This window comes from Leptonotus elevatus, chromosome 2 (genome assembly GCF_054856555.1).
Source record: "Leptonotus elevatus isolate MCC_2025b chromosome 2, RoL_Lele_1.0, whole genome shotgun sequence".
In the NCBI taxonomy this organism is placed as follows: domain Eukaryota; kingdom Metazoa; phylum Chordata; class Actinopteri; order Syngnathiformes; family Syngnathidae; genus Leptonotus; species Leptonotus elevatus.
In genome coordinates, this window is record NC_141240.1 from 30,687,145 (window position 1) to 30,704,294 (window position 17,150).

At 41.1% G+C, this 17,150-nt stretch overlaps 1 protein-coding gene across 4 annotated transcripts; it reads right to left on the reverse strand.

The window, feature by feature from the left end:
* Nucleotides 1-18: 18 nt before the first annotated feature.
* erbb3b (erb-b2 receptor tyrosine kinase 3b) lies at nucleotides 19-15,725 on the reverse strand. Of its 4 annotated transcripts, none has more exons than XM_086067338.1 (28): nucleotides 15,534-15,725; nucleotides 12,512-12,666; nucleotides 12,139-12,325; nucleotides 11,316-11,441; nucleotides 11,157-11,219; nucleotides 10,868-10,986; nucleotides 9,828-9,969; nucleotides 9,629-9,742; nucleotides 9,431-9,548; nucleotides 9,187-9,260; nucleotides 8,964-9,054; nucleotides 8,382-8,584; nucleotides 8,142-8,274; nucleotides 7,729-7,822; nucleotides 6,565-6,722; nucleotides 6,422-6,478; nucleotides 5,088-5,229; nucleotides 4,883-5,002; nucleotides 4,701-4,799; nucleotides 4,423-4,608; nucleotides 4,199-4,354; nucleotides 4,060-4,135; nucleotides 2,655-2,801; nucleotides 2,491-2,588; nucleotides 2,249-2,425; nucleotides 2,103-2,174; nucleotides 871-1,174; nucleotides 19-792 (listed from the first exon to the last, which is right to left on the reverse strand). In XM_086067338.1, exons 2-28 carry the CDS (start codon nucleotides 12,566-12,568, stop codon nucleotides 20-22), a joined length of 4,086 nt encoding a protein of 1,361 aa, XP_085923464.1. In that variant the 5' UTR covers nucleotides 12,569-12,666; nucleotides 15,534-15,725; the 3' UTR covers nucleotide 19. The 4 variants fall into 4 exon arrangements, with proteins under 4 accessions (XP_085923464.1, XP_085923463.1, XP_085923462.1 ...); XM_086067337.1 differs by lacking the exon at nucleotides 15,534-15,725 and adding an exon at nucleotides 14,230-14,478 and having other exon boundaries at nucleotides 19-783; XM_086067336.1 differs by lacking the exon at nucleotides 15,534-15,725 and adding an exon at nucleotides 14,230-14,478.
* Nucleotides 15,726-17,150: the final 1,425 nt, after the last annotated feature.

Genomic DNA, 17,150 nt, shown 5'->3' on the forward strand with positions numbered 1-17,150 from the left:
CGCGTCCCTGGCCTCATGATTAGGTACGTACAGCATCTGGCTTGAGGAACAGTCTGCTGTGCCAGTAGTCGGGGTTGTCAAATGATGAGCTGCTGCCAGGCTCGCCCATGCCTGCGCACACCTTGATGTATCCCCCGATCCCCGTGCACCTGCCGTTGCCCGCCTCCCCCTTCACTGGGAGGTTCTGGTAGTCCGCCTGCTCCCACCCGCTGGGTATTTCTTCAAATGTAGCCATATCCTCGTACTCGCTCTCTCCTTCATCCGGGACCGCATCTGGCTTGCGCGAACTACCGACATCCCCCTGAAGTGTTTGTTGTTTATTTGTGTGATGGCACTTCTGTGCATCTCCTAATTGACCCTCCTCTTCCTCGCATGTTTCATCTGGTTCTGTTGCAGATGTTTCATGCCTCTCCGGCGGTGACGTCTCTTCCTCTGTGGAGTCAGAGCGTCTAATGTCCATGTATTCGTACCTGCCTTTCCCCTGAGGCGCCTGTACACGGTCCTCCACAGCCTGAATCTGCTTCTCCATACCAAAGTGACGTTTCTCTTTGGAGTCTGCCAGGTCGTCCTCACGGCTCTCATTGACCTGCTGATCTTCTGTTGCTGGAACCCGTGTCAAGATGTCCTCATGGGCAGGTAGTAGAGTGACAACAGTAGGAGAAGGTGGCGTTTTATAAGCCAGTGATGGGTTATCACCTTGTGAGGAGTTTTTTGTTGTTTGTTTGTGGTTCATCACCTCATACTCCAGGGCCAATTTTTTCACCTTGCTTAATTGTGGGGTGACTTTACAAGCTGTGAGGCATGAAAAAAGCGAGTTATTCTCATTTATGCGAATCAAATCATGTGCATCCCTCACATTTTGTATTTTACCTCTTTCTGGAGTGCTAGGTGAACCAGGAAGGACGTAACCATAGTGGTCCGCCTCCTCCTCGTCTTCCTCCTTCTCGCCGGATGTCCACACCTTGTATGAAGACGGACTTGATGCTGTGGAGAGCTTTCTGTGCCTGCTGCTGGATACATGAGGGGCAGCCCTTTCGGAGCCAAGCCCGGTCCTGTGTGGAGCGCCGGTCCTGAGGCCTTCGTCACGGGGGTCTGCCTCCCTGCTGCTCCCTCTGACCTCTGGCCTTTCTGGCAACGTTCGCACCGAGCTCCGGCGGGACCTTTGGAAGCGCAACTGTAAAAGAAAGGAGAGATCGATGCAAATCTTGAAGGTAAAATCAAAATACACACATTTTGTCAGGATAGTGTAGTAGAAAAAAAGTTTAGTCAATAAGGATGGCAGTAAAGTCCTAGTTTCACACAATTATTGGGAAAAAAATCCTGAATGATAAACCTGAATCTCTTATCCAGATAGGCACCAAAAGATCATGGGTTCTTTCTAACATGGCAACTCTGTAAAGAAATCATTTAAGAACTTTTCAACCCTCATAAAATATTTCCATAACTCTTCTGATTAAAAAAGTATTTAAAGCTAGGCTTGAATGGCACCTTTGTCATGGCCCGAGGGGGTCTGTATCACTTTAGAGAGTGGCAGGAAAAACACAAAAATACAAAAAAAACTACAAATATGTAATGCTTTACAGCCTATGTCACTTCCCCCTTTCCCCATTCGTTACAAAGACAGAAGTCGATTTTAACGTATGCATGCGATTGCAGCTGTCATGGCAGAAGCTACAAAACAACGGAAAAGTTTGGAGGATGTGATCATCCCTCGGGCAAAACACTACCACTTTTGTCCATATGGTGCCGCCATAATCAACAAAAAAAAACTGATTGGCTTTGAACATTTAGTATACTGTAAGTAATGAAGTAAATAAGTAAGTAAGCATAACATTCATAAAAAATAGTTTAATTAAAAGTGGAGAGGGACACAGAGAGAGAGAGAGAATCCTGCCAAACTACACAGATACAAATTCTCACTTTTAGATGAGATAAAATGGCAAATAAACACGTTGCACCGATAATCCTATAGTTTTCCATGTAAAGGCCAATATTTAGTGTTGTTATTTGAATACGTTAGCCCATATCATTTACAAAACATATTTAAGCGCCAAATACTGAGTGCGTGATGTTTAGTTAAAAAGTGTGTGCATGCATCCAACCTGACGGATGCTTTCTGCGGGACTCGGAGTCATCGGCAGGTATCCAACCGGTCCGGCATGAATGGCACCACTCTACAATTTAATGAGGAACGTGCTTAACCTTTAACGGCTAATAACAGAGTCCACATTAAAATATTTTCAAATACCCTATAAGAATTAATCCTCGAACGGGAGAGACTCCATGAGGGAGAATGTTGCAGAGGAGGTGTGGTGAAACCTTCCTCCAGTGCGTCCTCATCTTCGTCCATCAAATCTGGGTCAAGCAGCCCTCGCTCGGAATCTCTGCGATGGACATCCCGCGACGTGTTGTCCTCTCCTTCCAGCTGCAGAAGAAACAAAGTCAAAATTTGGGGGTTTTATCGACTTAATCAAAGGATGATCGTCTCACCTTGATGACGAGGTATCTGGGTGGGTCTCTTGCCATGCGTGTAAAGTCGCTTGCCAGCTCTTTGAAGGTGGGCCGTACATTTTCATCAATCATCCAACCTGAACAGGAAGCAGGTCAGTTTCACTTCCTGTGTGCATAATGGTATGCAGTTTTGTGTTACTCACATTTCACCATGACCATGTAAACGTCGATGGTGCAGATGTGAGGTTGTGACAGACGTTCGCCCTTCTCCAGCAGACACGGCACCTCCTGGGCCTGTGCCGACCCGTAAGGCTCGGCCCCAAAAGACATCATCTCCCACACTGTCACTCCTGTATGAAAGAGTTAGAAAAATATGTTTTTTGTTTGTTTATTTTTTGAGAAAGTGGTGAGCCACATTTAACTCCCTCTAATGTGAAAATAAACATGTCTTCTGATGATATATCTTATACATTTGGCACACCAAGAGTGTTGACAACAAGGCTAAATTTTAATGATTAAAAAAAATCATTTTTGATATTACAAGTGTCAGTGTATAAAACATCCACTATTCTAAACCAACAATAAAGGGTTTGAAGCAAACAACAAAATAACCCATTTTTTCCCCAACTGTCTTGCATAAAAAATTTGCATTCAAGGACGTAACTGTTGAACAAAAAAACAACATAAAGTCCAGAGAACTAATTTTGTGCATTTTTTCTCTCTCACAAAAATCAGCTAACTCCAAATTGTTATATTATTGAGGTACTATGGCTTTATATATATATATATATATATATATATATATATATATATATATATATATATATATATATATGTTAGGTCTACTCATACAGTATAGAGCAGTATAATAAGATAAGTATAAGCACAACTAAGCCCTGCCTGCCATCTAGTGGTGATTGTTAATATTACAACTTAAAAAGTACACACAAATCTGAATGTTCGCAGTTCATCACCCACTGATTTGCATATTTGTGTATTTTTTCCTCATATTTGGGATTTTTCCTCTTTTTTTTGCGGGAGTTTTGGTTACGTTTCCCTCCGTTTTCACTGGAAACTGTATACTGATTGTTAACGAGCTTTTTGCGAGTTTTTTTGGGGTTTGTAATAAAATAATTTGAGCTATCTCAGTGTGTGCCTGCAGGCTGCCAGTTGCCCATCCTTTATAGCATCTTTCTTATGCCTATTGTCACATACTGTAACAAAGCCTTTGGTGACTGGACAGGACAACAAGGCGCTCTAAAGCGACCATGCTGGCCTGCTCTGGTCCACACACTAGCTGTCAAGTCAGACTTCCCCCAAAACATATTCCACCCTCCTCACTCTTCTGCCAGCCTCTGTATGTGTATGCGTGTGTAAGCTCGCGCACTTGACAACAAGCGTATAGCATTAGCTACAAATGCTGTGACGCCCGTACATTAGAGATTGTTTTTCTTTCGTCTATATTGTGTCCCTTTTCAAATAAAAATGAAATGAAATGAAACGAAGTGGCCTTGCCAGCAAACTATCTAATGAGAAGATGCATTTTCAGGATGTAGCACTAGCTAGCCAGCGAACTGTCTACTGCAAATTAACTTTACAGGGTCTTACCATAGCTCCACACATCACTTTGATGAGTGTATCTTCTAAACAAAATGCTTTCAAGAGCCATCCATTTGATCGGAGTCTGCACAAGGAAATAAATATTAGACAGTGTGACGCAGTTACCAGACATCAAAATGGCAACAACCTTGGCGTTAGTGTAGATGTATTTCTTGTCATCGGGATAAAGGAGATCTGCTACGGCGTAGTCCGAGATCTGGACCTGGTAGTTGTTCTTCAGTAGGATGTTGCGTGCTGCCAGGTTCCTGTGCACCACACAGTGTTCCTCCAGGTAGTACATACCCTGACACGAAAACATGTCATCATTGCGCACTCAGGCTAGCTACGGTATGTGGACCCGTGTGAACTTACTTTTGCAATTTGCACACACCAGTTGAGCAAGCGCTGGGGGCTCATGCTGTTCTTGTGCTGTCTGATGTGCTCCAGTAAGGAGCCTAAAGAACTGAGCTGGGTGACCAGCTGCAGGCTGGACCCCGGACAGATGCCCAAAAGTCTCACAATGTAGGGGTGGTCCAGGCTGCCCATGGAGAGCATGTGCTGTAGGCGGAGATATACCACGCGTTTGACGCCAACAGTGAATTTTAATTTTGCCGGCAATGCCAAAACAATTCCTGACATCTGATTCTCACATCTGTTATCTCGGTGAAGGTCTGACGGCCCGAGCTGTCCTGGATAGTCTTGATGGCCACCGGGATCTTCACGGTCTCTCCATCTGGAGTCCAAAATCCCTTTAAAAAGTAAACGTGCAGCTGCAATAATACACTCTGCATTCATCACCTGTTGCTCCAAAAGACAAGCAGATGATTGATACCCTGTGCACTGTGCCAAAGACACCAGAACCGAGGACTTTGAGCTTTTTTAGCTCTGATGGCTTCAGGATGTGGGCGTGAACCTTGGTTCCCTTCTCCCCGGGACCCAGTGGCTCAAAACTCTGCCAAGACACAAGAAGAATCCCCGCATGAGTGTATATTTATCGACGCAAAGGCACCTAATGGCCCCTCATGGGGCTGACTCACCTCTCCGCTCTCTAGGTACCTCCTCATGGCTCTCTTGCGGCGAATGGCCAGGCCTCGGTGGTACAGCACGCCCAAGAAAAACAACACCAGGCAGAATATCAAGCCAGCTGGCACACCTAAGGCGATGCTTGTGATCTGGCCACTTCAGAGCGAAGGAGAGGTTGAGATGATAGGGTGGAAACATGGGGCAAAAAGGTCAGAAATAGCGCAAAGTAAAGTTGGATCGTGATGTCAGGATTCGGTTCATGTGGCAGTAGCAACAAGGAGACCAGATATGATAAAACACATGTTCTTGTGGGTATCACACAGCTGCAGAATACAACTCATAGTCGCTCGCATTATGTATATTTTGACATAAAAACGTCCAATACAATAACATTTTGGTTATCTATTTGAGTAGATTAAAACTATTGGACAAAGCCCCTATGAGCTTCCTGCCATGACAACACTTCATGACTTTTGACACATTTGCAGTATTGACGCTTTATAAGTACTATCTGTCATTGTACAATGAAAAGGAAGTATACAGCAGCTCCATATACTAGTGTTCATTTTATCAGATATTTTTAAGTCAACCTCATCCTGTTTTTATTTAGTCAACTTTCAGTCGACTATAATTCTAGCATTTTAGTCTTTATTTTAGTCCGAGGAAACATCATTTTATTAGTCAAATTTTTGTCAGCAAAAAAATTCACCGTTTTAGTCTAGTTTTAGTCAGGACAATCATTTTAGTCATGTATATTTTTTGACATTTCACATCAAAAACTACTTCACATAAAATTTTCTCTCATATTTTTGATGAAAAACAACTTCACACACAATTACAGTATATCAACAAGTGGCTACTAAGGCTCCATGCTACTAGCTAGTAAGTTAGCCAGCATTAGTTAGCGGTCGGATTTACATTATTGTTGGAACCTTAGTTGTTGGATTAATGTTATAACTATAATTTACTTCTTTTTTCTCCTGTCTGTCCAATGTGTTTGTGCAGATTTGAAATGGTGTGTGTCACATAACAGTGTCGCAGTGACAGATTAGGAGAGACAGGATTTTACAAAAACATATAATTTTCGTCTCGTCTTTGTTCATGAACTACAATGTCCATAGATTTTAGTACAGTTTTTATTAAGTGAAGTGCATTTTTGTCTCGTCTTCATTAGTTGCCAAAAATGTATACAGATTAAGTCCCACTTATTGTTTATTAATGAGGATTTTAGTCTAGTCTAGTTTTCGTCCAGTAAAAATGTGTGTTGACGAAAATATTTTTGTTTAGTTTTTGTTAACAAAATTAACACTACCATATACAATATGTTCCGGCCGATGGAGAAACCCACCTGCTCGCAGCCAGTCTGACAGTCTCCAAACAATCACTGAGTCCTGGGCCTGAGCATCTAAAACATATATGCAGATATACGTTTAATTTATGTTGCATACATGGATGGTTAAAAAAAAAAAAAATCAGTGCATCCAGTCTCACCCTTGCGTGCAATTATGGTGACACGGTTCACAGTGACCTTCGTTGTTGGGATATTTGAAGATGAGCCCCCTCTGCCCATCGTTCACTCCAGCAGGGCAAGACGACATGCAGTATGGACCATCGCGAAGGTTGGCGCATGCCGCACATTCATAAGCACCCTGAGAGAAAGAGAGGTGTAAAAGTGACAAAAAAGTGCAAAAAAAAAAATGATTATATAGAATGAATATGTGGGGAAATTTCCAGAAGAGTGGTTTGAAATCACTGCCACTAGAATTAGATTTGCAACTTATGTTTGTTTATTCGTTTTTGCCTCCTTCGGGTTTTTGTTATTTTTGGCAGAGATGAAAAGTATCATGATAACCATAGAGCCAGAAATGGAACCTCCTCAGTCATATGAGAACAAGTTGTGGCTGCTCATACAATGTTTATCAATTGATTAATTAATTAATTAGACACAAATTATTTTTTTTAGACTGTGCTAATATAAATACGCTTGACATAACACGTATTAATTTTCGCAGTACCTATGAAACGCCAGTAGATGACACTATCCATTGACTTTTACTTTAACATTTAAAAAAAAATATTATAACAGTTATTGTTACTTTAAAACATGGCGTTCACATTCTATGAAGGCGTGTTTGTTAGAGCCTAGAACAAAATCAGAGATGGGAAAAGTACTCACATTCTCTAATTGAGTAAAAGTACAATTAATTGTGTAAAAAACAACTTTGGTAAAAGTAAAAGTACAAAAGTGCAGGCTCTGAAGTAAAGTATGTTCCTTCTACGTCAATTTGAAAGATATTAGCTAATGGAGCAAAATGGGAATTGACTCTGACTTTATATCAAGTTCAAATTATCCTCTGTGGTGGCGGAGCGCATTGCCCTCATATTTATAGGTTGTTCTAATTTAGCCAATTGCTCGTCATGTGATCGCGTGTCGTAGAGCAAATCACAAGCTTCGATGCATGGGCCAGGAGACGTTGACTCTGCTTTTTCTTCCAGGTCCAGTATTTTAATCGTTTTAATGCATTTAAAAAAAACTACTAAATAAAGTATTTGTACTTGGTTACTTCCCAAAATTTGGGTTTTGCTGCCACGGAACAGATCGGATGTTTCACTGTGAAGAAGGTTTGATGCAAAAATGGATATTGAAGTACCTACCGGCCCTGTGCAGCTGGTCTTTCCATGCATATGTTTACACTCTGAATGGCATGCAACACATTCTCCGTCAGCCCTCGCAAATTCTCTTGAAGATCTGAGGCCACAAATGTCAAAATTAGACAGGTATGGTTAGGTTAAACATTATTTATTTATTTATTTGTATTAATTGTCTGTCATTGTCTAAACATTTGAATGCACACTGTTCAATGTTTCAATACTTTTTGCACAACATGATTTTTGTCTAACTAGGAGCTGAATGGCAAAATTCAGACCAGGTGCAAAAACTACTGAACCATTAACAGTATTTGCATTTGAAAGTTTAAAAAAGGTCAAATTAAGTTCACATTATAAGGCTATAGCGCATTTTAGGTTCATCATAAATATTCACCTTAAAGGAAGTATACAGTACTGACCCAGTATAAAAATGACAACTGTCCACACATGTGCCATTTCGGCTGTAGTTCCTACAAGAGAGACATTGGTCGGGTCCCGGGCCCCAGCAACCGGAGCTTGAACACAACGGGTCACACACGTGGCCCTCAGCAACTGTAACAATTAAGCCAAAGAATAAAAAATGCACAAACATTTGGTTCAAATAAAAAAAAATAATCAAGCAAGATAGAAGATAGTGAGACGCATGCAGCCAACCTCACCGCATTCTGACAGTGGCCTGTTGCTGTTGATGCTGTTGACTCGGACCCGACGCCCTCTGAACAGCTTGGCCCAGTTGACAGTGTGGTGGTAACACAGCTTGGCGTTCTGACTGACGTACACGCTGCCGTCGCTGATCTCTCGGAGAGAGCGCAGACCCAGCGAGGTGAGGGTGGAGATGCGCATCACCATCAGGGAAAAATGCCTGCGATGGAAACATTTTGAAGATACGAAATATTGTGTGACTGTTTTGTGGATTTTCATAAGAATTCAATACAAAAAAATGTAAGCTACATTATACATGAAGTAGCTTTGGGGATTTTTTTTAAATTCCAAAGTTAAAAGATTTTGGAGTGTGTCTGTCTAAGCTGCACTTGTGAAAAATAAATTTCCCCCAAAAATGTGACTTATCGTCCAAAAAATATGGTATATTATATTGTTCATATTGTTCATACACTCAATTGCATGCATCACAAGTTGTGATTTCCTGACCACAAATTAGGCTGTATCAGGTGTTGCACACATGATAAAACCCACAGAAACAGCACCGAGACATGAAAACATTTCATCTAAGCAGGACTTACTTGTAAAGTGACCTCCCTTGAATGATGGTGAGACTCGAAAAAACAGACAAATCACTGAGCTCTTTTGGCCACGACTGGATGTTTAGGATATCTGGTTATCAAACACAGATAAGTAAGTTTGAACCACGTCAGATATAGTTTTGTTTATACACAACTCAGCATGTTGCTCTTGACATGATGGAAAGCACTTTGTCAAAGCAGTGCATTTTAAGAGACACTGTACCTGTTATCTCTCTAACGGTGCGGAACACTTCCAGCTTTTTAGCATCCAGAGCTGGGATCTTCTTAAAGTCATCTCTGAGGAAGACAAACAGAAACAATAAAAGATCCACCATCATTTGAAATACATACTATATCTTTTGTGACAGCAGACCTGGACACCTGGTCGCCTACGCCCTCTCAGAGTCAAAATATTCCTGATATAAACATATACTTGCACTGCGCCCATGAAACACATTGGGACATACCCAAGAATGCCTGTGACCAAGAAATGAAGACTTCCTTGGATTTTGGTACAGTTGATGAAGCTGTCAATGTTACTGGAGTCCACGGTCTGCCTGTGTTCTGCACCTGTGCCTTCACATACTGTCAAGATAAAGGGCAGCACAATTACAAGATGACCACGTTTTTTGGTCACCAGGTAAAATCTGAATATTTAGTCGAACCTTTAGGGCAGAGTCCAGAGCAGGGCTCACAGCGTCTGTGTCCCTCTCTCTCCACCTCCATCTTGTCTGGAGGACAGACCCTCACACAGGAGCTACCGTCCACCACAAAATGAGCTACAACAAGTATTTGACACACAAAAAAAAGTGAGACAAAATAAGACAAACGATTTGATTTGTACGAATACCACAGCACACTCACCGGGGCACTGAGAGACACAAATGGATCCATATTGATATTTGGCATTGGGGTTGGTCTCCATCTGAAAAGTCTGCTTGTTATAGATGAGAGCTTGTGGACATTGAGGCACGCAGGCTCCAGAGTCGTTGAAATGGCGACATGCCTATGCACACACAAATATACGCTCACTGGACACTTTTTTCCCAACACACAATCTAATGATTATCAGGGTTGACATGAGAATTTATTATTATTATTTTAATTGTTGCAGTCTGAAATTGATACATACTGTTATGTGTGAGGATCGAATTTCTCCTTTTTTCATAATACTTTATTTGTATACAGTAGGCGAAAGATTACTTCTGGCTGACATAAAGTGATGGATTACTGATGAATTGAACTTGAAATAATGGCAAAACCTTGTTGTGTTTTAGATGTACATGTACTCCAAAATGTTGAAGTATTTTTCAACTTCCTTTAAAAGAAAAATACATCTGTATTTACATTTACAGTATGAATGATTTTTTGGGTTATGCTGTCTTTAAGTAATGTAGCAAAAACATTCTAGCATGTTAGCTACATCTATTTTTGTCGCGCCACAGTTACGTCTCTTCGTTGGAAAAATTTTAACCTGAAAAAAGTGTCTTCGACTGACATTTCCACAGGAGTCAGAAAATAAGGATAAAATAATCATTCAACCCACTAATCCTGTTTTCTCAATCGCTCCGCCTTTATCAATGATATGTAAAGTTTTGTTTACTCGTGGTGTCATCTCAGATCACTGAGGCTTTTGCAACCCGGAATCTTCCACACTGAAGTCGTTAGTGCCATAGTATTTTGGCTTCCTTCAAATTAAAGTAAATGGATTTAGATTGGACGCCTGGGCTGAACACTTGCACTCATGTCGCATGTTTGTTTTTAACGGCTACTATGTCTTAAGTAACTGGGTAAGATGTAGAACAGAAACAGTCAAGCCACAAAGCAAAACCTAGGATGTGATCATTTGAAATATTTAACCCTAATTAACTCATTATAGTCCCAATAGTGACTACAACACTTACAAAACAGTCCACATCCAGAGGGCCGGTGCATCCAGCTGCACACTCAATGTGACAGCAATCCCTGGGGCTCGTCCCAAAACAACGACCGTTACACTGCGGAGCGCACACCGTCTTGGTCACTGAAACACAAAGGAGCTAAGAATTGACACGCGGTCAGTAACAACCGTGTGTTTGGCCTTTTCATATAAATTCCATCCCCTTATGAGCTGAAAAGTGCAGTGGAAAGGGAAGGAAACACGAAAGGTCACCAACATGGCTAAAAAGAGAATGGGAGCAATTGTGCACTCACAGATCTGACACTGCTTCTCATTTGGCCCCCAGCAATAATCCCCACAAGATTTGTGGCATGGCCCTGAGACAACGAAAAGGACACAAGGACAATCACTACCACGCAATGCATGCCAATGAAACCAGTTAATTTAATTTGGTAAAAAAGAGCTGTCCAAACCTTTCTCCCCATTGTAGTAGATGTCAATAGAAGCATTGCTGTCCCTGATTATATCTCGCCAGTAAACCCATGGACTATAACTCAAGTATTTATTATTAATAATCTGCACTCCTCCTTCCAAAATCTCTGCAAAAAAAGACCAGACTGGTTAACTTTTAGCATGTTTTCATCTGTGCAAAAAGTTGTATTGAGTGGTGGGCAAAGTTTGAACCACAACATACACCCGCACCGTTCTGAAATCTGATTGTTAAATTATTATATATTATTGTTAAAGTGTCCTGTAATATCGAGACTGTTTCTGTCACTTTAAATTAGTTCATTTTTTTCTTTAAAAAAAGAAGATACATTTAAATATTCAGTTTGTATTTATTATTTATGTTTTCATTCATCTCATTACTGATATGTTAATTGATTTATTGTAAATAAAATATGTTTTTAAATACCAGTATATACATTACTATATATAAAAGAAGATATATAATAGTAAAATAAAGAATTTCACAAATATTTTAATATTGTGACTAAATTACTTAAACAAAAAAAATCACAATGTATTATTAATTGTGAAATAAATTTACATATTTTGCATATACATATTCATTTCTTTTTTTTTAATAATTCACAAATGACCTGTCCATCCTCTTTAAATCTGTATAGCATAATGAGCATATGAGGAGATCAATTAATTGACAATATGACATCCAAAATTATTGATCAAATGAAATGAAATTGAAGTGCATTAAATGTTATTTTAAAATAACTATGTTCCATTTGGAGTCAGTACTTCATTTTTCGCCACGCACGTGTCATTTCCTGTTGTCACCTGTCAGATTTGCAAGGCCGAGCTGCCGCAGGCCATGTGATCCCTCCTTGGGGTAGTTGAAAAAAACAGAGAGGGCAAAGCGCCTTTCGTATAGGCTACTTCCTCTGATGACCCGCAGTTGCTCTAGAGGAATTTCCTGAAAGTGATTCATGGCGATGAGCACGTAGCCAGTCACCTCACGGATTGTCTGCACGCAGGTAGAAGAGGCTCATGAAACAAGACAGCTTGATTTACAGCAGGCCTACTGTCTTTTGGGCATAGTCAGCGGAAGGACAAACAGTGGCGAACCAGGAAAAGAGTGGCGACCACTGTCCAATTCTATCTGATGCATCTCCACTTTGCAAGCCAATAGGGGTGAGCATTGTTTTCTTACCTTAAGGAAAGAGAAGTCCCAGTTGCTCTCAATCTGCGTGACTTCCAGGTTTCCCATGATGATTTCACAGCTGTCGTAGCGCTCCTTGATCAGGTTGTATTGATTCTCCTGAGAGCCTGTAGAGCTCAGTCCATTCTGGGTACCAAGACACACCACTAAAATACATACAGAAAGCAGAAAGATATACACATGCATTACAGCAGCAATCAGTGCTGCACACCTGAGCAGTCAGTGCTTTGCTATGCCTTGCTCAAGGGCACAGAGATCTCGCACAGTTAACCCCAAATCCCATATTTTCTCCATCTTCAAACCTTTGATCTTCAAGCCATGTTTTTATTGACTAACATATGCTTCCATACGTAATGATCCTTCCATTTTCCATCAATCAGTATGTACTCGGCAGTACGAGTATAAAATGTTAAAACCACTGAGAGTACAAACACTACACTTCCAACAAAACATGCACACACACTGTTCGGTGTCCCACAAGGTTCAATTTTCAGTCCCCTCCTTTTTTCCCATTTAGTTCTGCCGCAGAATCACATAGCATATCACTTGTACGTGGACAACTTGCAACTATAGATTTCCTCTTTCATTCCACCAGATGAGATTCACAATCTCCTGACTTCCAACAATCTACAGTACTTTACTTACAAGTGTGGGACCCATTTATATGTCGAACGAACGAATGTATGAGTGCAGCGGTCTGGATGCTATGCTCCTGCAGTATTTTGTTGTGACTTCCGCTGCAGGTTGAACAATATGCAGAAGAGTAAAAACAGTCTACAGGCCATCACTTGGACACACAAAGTAGTCCAGGCCTCAGGCTGACGGAATTGAGGACTCGGGGTCGAGGAGAAAGGGCTTCTCTCATACAAAGTTCTCATTGTGATGAAGCTATAAATGTGCACAGTGTCTTTCTCTCTCCCTCTGTCTCTCTCAGTGTAGTGACAGTACTTCAGTGTGCGCGCACAGGGTTCTATACAGTATATGAGATGAGGGGCTGTGTTGCTGAGATCATAGCAAAAGACAATGGCTCGTGTGTGTATGTGTGTGTGTGTGTCATCTCTTCTGGCAGTGGGAAGGGAAATATCATGAACGGAAGAGGACACATGCAAACCATCGTTTAGCGACCAGCAATATTCATTTCTGCGCAAACATACAGAAATGGCATCAGTCAACAAAAGCAACAACTCCTGTCATCGTGGAAGGGATAGGTTTGAACATTCATGCTACGATCGGCTGTATTTTTTTCTTTGAGCAGAGGTGCTTCTCAAAAGACAGTATATTGATTGGCTTATTGTCATAAAATCACCATTGACATTTATGCAAATACACTCACGAACTAATATGTTGGGAGTTGGGAGGCGTGGCTAAAACAATCTGCAAGGAGTGCAGTATGTCTCAATACAGAAATACTTGATTAACCTTTTCCATTCTGTACATTAGTAAAATAAAGAAGCTCAATCATTGCTGTTATGCATGTTGTGTGGTTAAAAATGACACGTTGCCCTCGGAAATTCCGTACAGGGGACTTTATATAGAGTCCATTCATCACTAGCAGTTTATAAAGGTCACTTTTAAAGCACGCATTAATGCGCTTGATTAACACGGAGTAATAACAGCACAAGGAAGCTCTTAAGGAGAGCACAAAAAAGCTAAGGCAACTCTAGCAAAAATGTTTTAATAGAAATATAGGTTTAAAACAGCTCACTTACCATCATGCGTTTGAGTTAGTGTTGCTTGTAGACTCCACAGCAATGTCACACACGCTGAAATGACTAGCCACTGATTCATGTTGATACTGAACCTATTAACTAAGGTATCACCATATCACATACATCTAAGTAAACCTAATGTTTACTTGTGCTGAGTCTAGACTTCATCCAACTTTCCGTCCCTCTATCTCCTCAGGGGAAGTCCTTGTTAACGGTCGAATGTGTAAAAACTCCAGCTAAACGCGCCAATTTAGCAGATGACAACAGCCAACAAGTGGCATTTTATTTTGAGCAGGAACTTCCCTCCCAGAAGGGCTGTTGTGATTGGCCAGGGGATTGGGTTTTTCCCACCAATCAGATGTTGGTCCGTCTTTTTTGTCGCTGTTTCATTTATTGACTCAAAGGACAAAGACAGCCGTGTGACTGAATATTCAGCGTGTGTAAAATTAATAAATGCAAAATAATTGTAATTTATGATAACTGTCTTTGTACAATGGGCAAAATGTCAAATTCAAACACAAAAGAAGTGTTTTAGACTGCGTTTTCTGATCAGCAGTGTATATTTAAAACAAATCGAGTGCAAAGTGAAACCTTTGTGTTTGTGTCAGCGTAAGCGCTATGAACCCTGCGCATCCCTTTAAAGCACAGATGTGTCTCATGCCAGCCTGCCCTTGTCCAAGCACTGCTGCAGTGCACTGAGTGACTACTCTGTTCCCCCTTGTAAAAAGCAGTATTGTCCCTCTTGCAGCATGCTTCTTAATCACCTCTTTGATGCGCATGGAGCAGCCGGCCACAATGCTTGCATTGTCACATGGTCAACTACTCAGCCCCATAACAGGCTTAATTTGTGAAAATAGCCTCAAAGTAGTCAAGATTCCTCAACGTGGCACAGTGAGTGAAACAACTCACTGATGAGCAAACCTGAGTAACTTTTACTGGCATTTTGTGAATCATGCTAGCTCACCCTCATTGTTGCTAAATTTAAACTCCCTGTAAAGTGAAAATAAATAGTGTTGTCATCAACCCTCTCAAATTTGAGTGATTAAAAAATGAGCAAGTATATAAAAAAAGAGGAAGCTTTAAAATGGTAAAAAAAGGCAAGTTGTTGATTGCCTCTGATTGCGGGAAACCACGCCCTACTGAAAAATGTAACTTTGTCTAGCAACTTTCCTATGCTAACACTCCCTTCATATTTGAGGCGTGAAAATATATTTGCTAAAAGTCTCTGGTGAACTGGAATACAGCCCACCAGAGTCATCACAGAGCTTTCTGCGTTGAGAGGCGCTAGCCTCCAGCTAACTTACATGCTAACAGGCTTCTTGGGCTCCTCTTGGCTGGCGGCCGGGCGGCCAAATCGTCTCCTTCTCGCTTGGGAATTTAAATAATAGCACCAAGATGTTTTGTAAATTGTAGCATCCTAAATGTTGGCATATTTGGCTCCATGCTGATGCAAACAAAATTGCTCAATATTTTCTATTTTGGGGGAGGGGCCACTCATGCCGGCCACACAAATGCATAGTTGGGCGCGATTTCAGCCACGCCTCTCGAAAAATCATTAAAACGTCAGAGAGGTATTCATTAAACTATATTTATTATCACCATCAAAAGAAGTATAAAATATTTTGGAGATGGTAAATCTTTGTCATAATCTAAAGAGATGACTTTGTGAATGCACAAATTAATGATTTCCAATAATGTGCGAAGTTAAATTACTGTACACAAACAACATCTAAAAATCCTCCCATGTAATGGTGGAATCTGATTATTTGCACAAATGAAACCAAGGACAACTTATCCCGGAATGATGACTAGAAAAAATTGTGGCGAGTTAAAGGAGTGCTGCTCGCAAGAGTACCAAGAAGTATTGTGAGGTATTTACAGTAGATTGATAAACTCTGCTCACATTCACACAAATGCTACTTCATTGTTCGTTGGTGCTTGTAAGCTTTTGTGTTTGAACTTGTCAAATGTTTGCCACACTGGCCATCTATAATTGTTGTATGTTGTGTTCTGAAAAAAAAAAAAAGACTGTAAAATAGTTACACAGTGTCATTATAGCGCCACTAAAATAATTAAAAAATGTGACACTATCAGGGAGGTTATTGTGGATGTAGTATGTTGTAAAGAGAAGAAGGATCTTATGTTGTGCCGTTTTTATTTATTTTTTATATTTCAGTGGCTTGTTAAGCTTCACGAGAGTCCTCTGTCAATGTCTGTCCAAAGTGAGAATACAATGTTAATATTATCTTTGTGAGAAAAGTCAGTACTGTCCAGCAGGAGGAGACAGAGTCTCAAGATCTCCAGGATCAAGTTAAAACCCCGGCTTCACGTGCTTGTAGCCCCTGACAGCCAAATTAAAATCTTAGCAGCCAAAATGCCTGCAAAGCAACACGACTTAATGAGATGCAAAAAAAGTAACCACTTTTTAAGACAATAAAAATCAACTACTCTCATACAAAATACCTGCATGCTTATTTGTTGTCTGGTCGTCTCTGCGTCTTTTATGATTTTCTCCACTTTGAGGCACGGTGTCAGCCAGTCTCCCTGGTGGCCCCTTCCAAGGCGAGCTGTGGGGGTGACTGCCGTGGCCTTTTGCAGTTATGTCTCCCTTCAAAGATTGATGAATTGATTGTGGAGCTGCTGCCAGTGTGTCTGTGCCCTGGGCGAAGGCGTCCCGGTTACGGGTGGGAATCCCAGCTATGGCATATACCCTGGGGCGACTATTGTAGCTATCCTGCAGGGGGCCGGAGAGCTGGTGGCCCCGGGAGCAGCTCTGACTCACATACTGCTGTCACACCCCTGGAGACACAGTGGTACTAACTCTCCCATTCACGGACCTTCGATGAGACTCGATTAAGTGCAGCTATATGTTGTGCCAAACTCCGCTTTAAGGAAAAGCAAAAGAACTGTTCCTCTATGTT

Bases quoted from the DNA above. Each gene is read 5' to 3' on its own strand.
- erbb3b (XM_086067335.1), bottom strand. From the start codon at position 14,308: ATGAATCAGTGGCTAGTCATTTCAGCGTGTGTGACATTGCTGTGGAGT. The intron at 11,220-11,315 runs GTTTGGACAGCT...TCGTTGTCTCAG, and splicing joins CTACTACAATGGGGAGAAAG to GGCCATGCCACAAATCTTGT. The intron at 9,055-9,186 runs GTACAGTGTCTC...TTTGATAACCAG, and splicing joins CACCGTTAGAGAGATAACAG to ATATCCTAAACATCCAGTCG.